This window comes from Pyrus communis, chromosome 10 (assembly GCF_963583255.1).
Source record: "Pyrus communis chromosome 10, drPyrComm1.1, whole genome shotgun sequence".
Taxonomy (NCBI): domain Eukaryota; kingdom Viridiplantae; phylum Streptophyta; class Magnoliopsida; order Rosales; family Rosaceae; genus Pyrus; species Pyrus communis.
This window is the reverse complement of record NC_084812.1, coordinates 8,459,331-8,467,680: the sequence shown is the minus strand read 5'-3', so window position 1 is coordinate 8,467,680 and position 8,350 is coordinate 8,459,331. Positions and strand designations below refer to the sequence as shown.

General features: G+C 40.5%; 2 protein-coding genes and 1 pseudogene across 2 annotated transcripts; 2 read left to right on the top strand and 1 right to left on the bottom strand.

Moving 5' to 3' along the window:
* Positions 1-459: 459 nt before the first annotated feature.
* Positions 460-2,423, top strand: LOC137747274 (gamma carbonic anhydrase 1, mitochondrial). Its single transcript, XM_068487351.1, has 5 exons — positions 460-773; positions 938-1,081; positions 1,279-1,404; positions 1,494-1,645; positions 1,870-2,423. Exons 1-5 carry the CDS (start codon positions 659-661, stop codon positions 2,137-2,139), a joined length of 807 nt encoding a protein of 268 aa, XP_068343452.1. The 5' UTR covers positions 460-658; the 3' UTR covers positions 2,140-2,423.
* Positions 2,424-2,831: 408 nt separating this feature from the next.
* On the top strand, positions 2,832-4,225 carry LOC137747802 (pentatricopeptide repeat-containing protein At5g66500, mitochondrial-like; annotated as a pseudogene).
* A 167-nt stretch (positions 4,226-4,392) lies between these two features.
* On the bottom strand, positions 4,393-6,522 carry LOC137748509 (probable aquaporin SIP2-1). The gene is made up of 3 exons (XM_068488670.1): positions 6,068-6,522; positions 4,812-5,072; positions 4,393-4,733 (listed from the first exon to the last, which is right to left on the bottom strand). Exons 1-3 carry the CDS (start codon positions 6,350-6,352, stop codon positions 4,569-4,571), a joined length of 711 nt encoding a protein of 236 aa, XP_068344771.1. The 5' UTR covers positions 6,353-6,522; the 3' UTR covers positions 4,393-4,568.
* Positions 6,523-8,350: the final 1,828 nt, after the last annotated feature.

Here is an 8,350-nt window from a genome sequence, read left to right as displayed (position 1 = left end):
GAGACAAATAGGTAAGAGATATTACTCTCTTTACACCTTGAACGAGTTCTAGAATATTGATTTCGGGTTTTTATTTTCTAAATGGCTGTAAAGATAAATTTAGATATTGAAGTGCCTTTATGAGGGTAATTTAGATAGTAAATTTGGGTTTAAAATGATATTAATAGTTTGATTAAAAGTATTATGGGTTTAGAGAGTATATTGGATGTAGAAAGAAGTTACACGGGTTCAAATAAAATTTCCCTATAAATTATTTTATCACTGATACTTCGTTGGATGCCTCTTATGTAAAAAATAAATAAATAAAAACAAGTTCAAGGGAAACGGACTAAAGGATACGTATTATACTTTTAACTGAAAGATCACATACGATACCGTAGGGAAGCTGTAGACAATAACGAACAAAACAAGATCCATGTAGGCAGCGAAACGGTGCGCATTGGTTCCGAGGGAGTTAGCGAGTCCAGCAACCCCCATGCTCGCCAACATTTCCAAACCATTTGTCAGCGGCTGCGCTCTCCTCCTCAAACTTCTCAAACTCTCAATGCTTTGCTCCGCCACTCACAGCTGAGACCGCGACTGAGACCGATACGCGCCGCTGCATACACCTTCCCCCTGAAAACTCACGCTTTACGAAACCCTCCAATCTCCGACGACGATGGGGACCCTGGGCAGAGCAGTCTACACCGTTGGATTCTGGATCCGCGAGACCGGCCAAGCCATTGACCGCCTCGGTTCCCGCCTCCAAGGCAACTACTACTTCCAAGAACAGCGTACGCCCCGAATTCTTCTCATTTGTCTCTCAATTTCTTCAAACCCTAAATCACGCAGATTACTCATTCCTGATTCTGTGGCTTTGTTTATGGAATATTGAATCGAATTTTGAGACCTGCAGAGGTTGGATTTTGCTTGATTGTGTTGTGATTGTTTTGATCAGTGTCGCGGCATCGAACGCTGATGAACGTGTTCGACAAAGCTCCGGTGGTCGATAAGGAGGCGTTTGTGGCGCCCAGTGCATCGATCATAGGCCAAGTTCAGGTGGGCCGAGGTTCCTCCATTTGGTACGGTTGCGTTTTGAGAGGTCAGCATTTCTGTGAATTTGATCATTATATTTTGGTTGTTAGCAAAGTTGATTAAGATAATTTTAACTCCTAAAGTAGGATAATTTTGTTTTGAGAATCTAGTTATGTAAAAAATTAGGCCAATTTGTTGTTGCAATTACACGTGTAATCACGAACTTTGATTTATTTACTCCGATTGTTGTTTTCGGGTGTGAAGGCGATGTTAACAGCATCAGCATTGGGTCTGGGACCAACATTCAAGACAATTCCCTTGTTCATGTGGCAAAATCTAACTTGAGTGGCAAGGTTTTGCCTACCATTATCGGAGACAATGTCACTGTAGGTGAGTTACATGTGATTGTGTTTCCGGTGATGTGGTTGCTGCTTTAGGATCTGATGCTGGGGTTGTGGTTTTTTATTTGAACCGTGCAGGCCACAGTGCTGTCTTGCATGGATGTACTGTGGAGGATGAGGCATTTGTGGGCATGGCTGCAACCTTGCTCGATGGGGTTTATGTCGAGAAACACGCCATGGTTGCTGCCGGAGCTCTTGTAAGGCAGAACACAAGGATCCCCTGTGGAGAGGTATGTCAAAACTCCCTTTATTGGCATGGAATGTGACAATTCCGTATCGAGTTAACTAGTTTCTTGATTTCACAAACTCTTAATACAAAGTTCACGTGGGAAGTTATCAAGTGACTCAATGTGAGCTGCCAACTTTTAAACTGAATGGGGCTCTTTTTGTTAATCATTTTTAACGACCAACCTGAAATTTTCAAACTGGTTGTTTACTGAATGTTTAATAACAGGTATGGGGAGGGAATCCAGCAAGGTTCCTGAGGAAGCTCACAGAAGATGAGATGGCCTTCATCTCCCAGTCAGCCTTAAACTATTCCAACTTGGCTCAGGTTCATGCAGCTGAAAATGCAAAGCCCCTCGATGAGATAGAGTTTGAGAAGGCGCTGCGAAAGAAGTTTGGACGCCGTGATGAGGAATATGACTCTATGTTGGGTGTCACTCGTGAGACACCGGCAGAGATTACTCTTCCTGATAACGTATTGCCACCTAAGTCTGCTTAAGCAAGTACGACTATTAATGATGTTGGTAAGGGTACCACCTCTTGAGATTTAGTGTAAGTGAGTGTTTTGTTTATGTGCGGATTTATGGCGAATGGCTGCTTTACATTTCGAATAATTTTTGGGGCCGGCTGAAGTGTCAAGTTCAAAACATGAAGAATATCTCTAGCATATGGCTCTGCCCGTCCTTTCTGATTGATCAGCAACTTTCTCTTCTGTTTTTGAGAAGAAAAAGAAAACTGCTGTAATGGAACGTTTCGATATTCTTAATGAAGTGCTACAATTTATAAATTGGTCCTCGGTTTTAGTTTCTCCATTTTCTTGTTGCTTGTATCTTTCTTTGGTTCTACATTTTGGTTAGTCTACTAGCCATGTTCTGTTTTTTGCGCTTTCCTTTTGTGTTCATCAATTTTACGTCGTGAAAAAATGCATCGAGTTTCAGCCTCAAAATTCGGTATCTAAAATCTTTTGTTGGATCGGCCCCTCGAGTTTTGATGTTATTTGTGACCTAGTTTGAGCCCTGTGACTTTCAAACTGGCCTCGGGATGTCAGGGTTGAAGAGGAAAATCCTGGCCACCAAGACAATCCATCACTTACCATTTCTAAGTTTCATATAGACTAAAATTGGTCTGCCCTGAAAACAGTGCAATTCTTGCTCGTAGTTCACATGGAAGGAGTTTCATATAAGCTAAACCCGTAACGGACAATTTTCCACCACATGGGCTCTCTTCTGCCGCGTTCTTTGCGCGAAATCCGACCTCAATGCGTACACTTTCACTCCGGTACTGAGCGCCTGCAGGGCGCTGCCCCTCCCCGAACGAGGCAGGCAAGTCCGCAGTTTAATGACCAAAACTGGCGCCGAGTCAGGAACTGTGGCTAAGACAGCCATCTTGGACTTGTACTCCAAGTACGGGTTTCTGGAGGACTCTGTCAGAGCATTTGAAGAGATGGAGTTCAAGGATGTTGTGACTTGGAACGCGTTGTTTTTGAGCCTTTTAAGGCGCGGGCTTGCCCGAGAAGCAGTTGGTGTTTTTGAAGCAATGAGGAAGGAAGGAGTGGAGTTCAGCGAGTTTACTTCGTGTTCTTTGCTCAAAGCTTGCGCCTTTTCGAAGTCCTTTTGACAAGGCAAGCAGGTTCATGGGATGGTGGTTGTGATGGGACGCGATATGGTGATTTTGGGCACTGCTTTGATTGATTTCTACTCCGGCCTTTGGCATATAAGTGAAGCAATGAAAGTGTTCTCGACCTTGAATTGTCGAAAGGATGGTGTCATGTTCAATTCTCTAGTTGCCGGGTGTGTTCGAAACCCGAAGTATGAAGAGGCATTGTCGATTATGTCCACCATGAAACCGAATGTAGTTGCACCTACCAGCGCTCTTGCTGGTTGCTCTGAGAATTCAAATTTCTGAATTGGGAAGCAGATACATTGCGTGGCAAGGCGTCATGGGTTCATATCCGACACCCAAATGTACAATGTTCTGCTGGACACTTAAGCAAAATGTGGGAAGATTTCTAACGCTCGATCTTTGTTTGGAAAAATTCGTAATAATGATGTGGTTTCGTGGACAAACATGATTGATGCATATGAAAGTCATGGGGATGGGGTCGAAGCTCTTGATCTGTTCATCACGATCGGGGAGGAAAGAACTGGAGTGTTGCCGAATTCTGTGACTTGTCTTGCTGTTCTCTCGGCTTGTGGGCACTTGGGGCTGGCTGAGCAAGGCCGGGAGTGTTTTAACTCTGAGACAGAGAAGTATGGTCTGGACCTGGGTCCAGAGCACTGTGTGTTTCATGGATATGTTAGGCCGTGCCAGTCAGATAGATGAAGTGTGGTGTGTGTTTGATGATACGGTTAAGCATGGCATTAGGCCTACAGCAGCAGTTTGGTCAGCACTGTTGAATGCTTGTAGGCTTGTAGCCTTAACCTGGATGTTAAAGGGGTGAGCTTGCTGCAAAGCATCTGCTGCAGTTAGAGCCAGATAAGCCCGGGAATTATGTGCTGATATCAAACTTTTGTGTTAAGGAAGTCGGAAGTAGCTGGGTTACTGATTCGCACTGCCATGAACACGCCACCAGGCTCTCTGTATGAGAAATCAAGACAAGTAAGAGAACAACTTTTGTTATGGATGCTAAGCTGGCGAAGGGCCGAACCCACCATTGTAATCTTTAAGGCAAAATTGCAGATGGCCGTCGAGCTTGCCAGTTCGAGTATTCAGTTCATCCAGAAATTTAACGCCAAAAGAAAAAACTAATGAATTGAAATTCAGGAACATTGCATTGAAATACCCTCAATTTTATAGATTACAAATTCAAGGGCAGCAATGATTTCATACACAGGAGAAACTTGCCTAATTCAACCATTTGCTGTCTTCTCTAAATGTTAACAGGTTAGAACCTCAGTTGGACATATCGAGAAATGCAGTGGAATTTCTTCATTCTGATTTAGCCTTCATGTCTACCTTGTCCTCTTGGACTGGTGGAACGACGACCCTAAATGTCCATATCGCCAGCAGAGTTGCCTCTATCGGGGCAAGCCAATAAACCATGACATGCTCCCTTGTAAAATGGTCGCCACGAGCATAAGCCCATCCCATCACCTGCAAAAGTAAATGAGGTTAGGTTTAGTGCATTCAAGTTACGTAAATTAAATCTCAGAAACGCCTGTAGGTACTTACAGAAGCCGGGTTCATACAACCGCCAGTCAGATCAGAGCCGAGAATATGAAGAGTTAACTTGGAAACACTCGAGATCCAAGTCTTCCTGAAGAAACTCCCCGGGATTTTTCTGGCAAGCCCAAGTGAGACAGTAACAATCGCAAATGTCAGCAACCCTTCTGTGAGTGCACCTCGATGGAGGTCAACGTTCAAGCGAGGACCATGACCTACTTCAGGAAAGGTCGCGATTATGAGCCTAACTCCAGCAATAGAGCCGATAACCTGATGAGAGGTAAACGAAGATAAATGAGTGATGTCGGAGAAACTACACGGTCATTGCTGTAAGATACACAAGTAACAAAATTGAAAGAACTAGCAAAAAATGCCATCTTCATCTGCTTAGAGAATTCACATTCGGTTCCTTCTTCAGGTCCTCGAATAAATCTGACTTAAAGAAGAAGTATCTCCCCCACTGCGCCGCGACAACGGGTACTAATCCGTCATAGGGCGGCGGTGGGGAAAGGTTTAGATAGCACAATACGACCTGCTAGGGGTGGTGATGCAGAATGAACTAGGGTATTGAAACAGGGTTACCCAAACTTCTACGTTAAATTTGTCAAAGACAAGACAAACAAGAACTACTAAAGAACAAGAAGCTTAGAATTCAAATTTCAAACAACCTCAAAGAAACAATATAGTCCGTTCATTTATCACAGAAATAATGAAACCATTATGTCACAAATGCCCATATTAGATTTCCGTTTTTTAGCTAAAATAGTACTGAGATTTAAAATCGATAGAATTAGTCTTTGAATTTGGACGTCATTAATCATTTTGGTTGTGAAAAAACTCCGCTAACAAGGAAAATATGATTAAAAGATACTCAAATTTTGCATGTCATTTTGGTCTATTATTTATTAAATTGATAGTATTTTTGTTATTTGGTTCTTATTTAACAGTTATTTTAGCCAAAATTGTATTCACATAACTTTTTACTTAAAATTAATCCTTAAGTTGGCCACTATCAATCATTATTTCATGAAAACACCCTATTAAATAAGAAAAAAATGATATAAATACCCCAAATTATTTTGGTGTATTGTTCATTAAAGTGATAGTTATGCTGATCTCGGGACATTTTAGATAAAAAGCTTGGAGTTTAGACATCCAATCAACCAAAAAGAAAAAGCAATCGACTTTCCATTAAATTTTCCGTCATTTTCATCAAAATTCTCTCTCTATCCAAACAAACGACCAAACAAGTGAATGGGGGTCACCTGAGCAGGGATTCTGGCACCAACAGTGAAAAGGAAGCGGCTGAAATCCCCGGTAATTGCGCCGGACAACACGGTCAAAGGATTGTAGGTGCCACCGTTGGTAACCTTTCCCAGCAACGCGAAGAAGAACATGTTCACAATCGAAAGGGCGCATTTGATAATCTCACCGCCGGGTCCGTGACCAAACCCCAGAATGCTGAACACGTAGATCTTAATCAAAACCCCCGACCATACCCACATGAACGAGATTATCAAATCCGAAGCGAGCAAACCAATCCTTCCCATGTCTGCCGCGCAGCAATCTGGACAGTCGGTCGGTCAGCGGGGCCGGGAGGACGATGGCGGCGGAAACTACCCTTTGAGAATTTGAAGGAAGACGATTGGCTTACTTTGACCGGAAATAAAAAAGTAATAAATGTCCGTGGGACGACGTTGATGTGTGGTTTTTTTTTTTTTGGTCACTAATTGATGTGTATATTTGAAAGACAAGGTGAGAGGACAAGACGAACTTTCGCTGTTTTTGTCGGGAAAATTTTCACTCTGACGGGACACGAATATTGGTTTTATATAAATGGTGAAAAATTTTATTGTGTAAGTTATTAATTTTTTAATACATAAATCGTACTATTTTTATAATAACACGTGATGTACCATCTTATTTGCTGACCACATTAAAAAAAATCTCTCGTTTCCGTAGATTCTCTGTCTTTTTGTTTTGTCGGATTGTGGAATCCTTTTGTTTTTCTGCTTAAATTGCAAGCACACAGTAACGGGCTTTTTTTGGGGATAAGATCTGGGCTGAAATCTGGACTATACGTAGGTTTTTCTAATATTTTGGGCTTTAGATTTCAGCCCGTGCGTTCGTAATTTTTTTTATTTATATACAGCAATATATTTACACTACAGAGCTAAGAGAACAGGTTGATATCGAACTTTTCGTTCATGAGATTCAAACTTAAAAATTATCATTTACAAGTAAAAAGAAATACTGCTAGACCGTAATACTAAGTTACTCCGTGCGTCCATATCTTATTTACCAGTTTATTTATCCAAGTGCAAAACCGCTAGTCTCTAGTTTTAGTGGTAGTTGTCTTGATATTTATAATGTTCAACTCACTTGTTTGCGAGAACGATATGTAGTTTTTGTGAGTTCAATACCAATCTACTTGCAGTTGGCCTTGTTATTGTGGCACACTGATTTGTTGGAGTGTATTAATCTTTATGATATTTTTTCGTTGAAGAATGAGATCACATTACTAATTTAGTGACTAAGTACTTATACGATCACTCAATCTTCAATCTTGGATTTTATATCAAGAATTGAGAAAAAAAAAAACATTAAAAATACATCAACTTACTATTCAACACTAGTATTAAATTAAAATGTGAATAACCATTCGTTGATTGATCAAGTGACCAAGCGAATAATTCTATCCAACAGGATCCTTTTAGTGAGGATCCTAAGAATTCGTGAATCGTATTCGTTCATTATATATCATACGGTTATTTTTTGTCAAGTACTATTTATGTTTATTTTTAAATAAAAATATTTAAAATAAATTTTTACCGTACATTATACGATGAACGGACATGATTCATGAATTCCCGGATATTCGCAGCAAGAATCCGGACTCTTCCATTACGCAAAATATATCATGAGGAATCTTATGCTCCCTCCACTGAGTCCACTCCAGGGGGTGGTTCCACTTGGTTAGATTCAGAATCTTGGTGACGTGGGAAAAATTGAGGTAGTGCTAGAAACTATCTGCTCAATGGTGTCACGTTCTTCACGCAATGTGGTTGTGATTGAGTTATGGACCACTTCTCTTTACTCTCTGTGCAGCCATTTGTCTGGTGACGTGTCACGTTTCAATATCTTATAAATAAACTTTACTATATAAATAATTTAATTAATGCCTCTCGTTCTTTCTCTATAAAATCCAAACCAATAGAAAAGCGTGGAAGCTTCCTTCTTCGCAAAAGGGAATATTTTTGCTCACTGCATTTAAATGGTATCAATACTTATTTTGGATGAGTTTAAATATTAAGATTTGCATCTGATCATTATACAGATATCAAAATTGTAAATCGTCCAATAATTATAAAAGGGTGATGCGTCAAAATATTCCCTTGTTCGTGTTACAAATTTAAGTGATGATTTGATCGAGTGATTAGGATTTCGTGTCCAAATTTTCTTTCTTTTCTTTACTATAGATTAGTATAGCATATTGGTTGTAATATAAAAACAATAATAGTTAGCAATTCAAAAAAAGTTCAACGTGT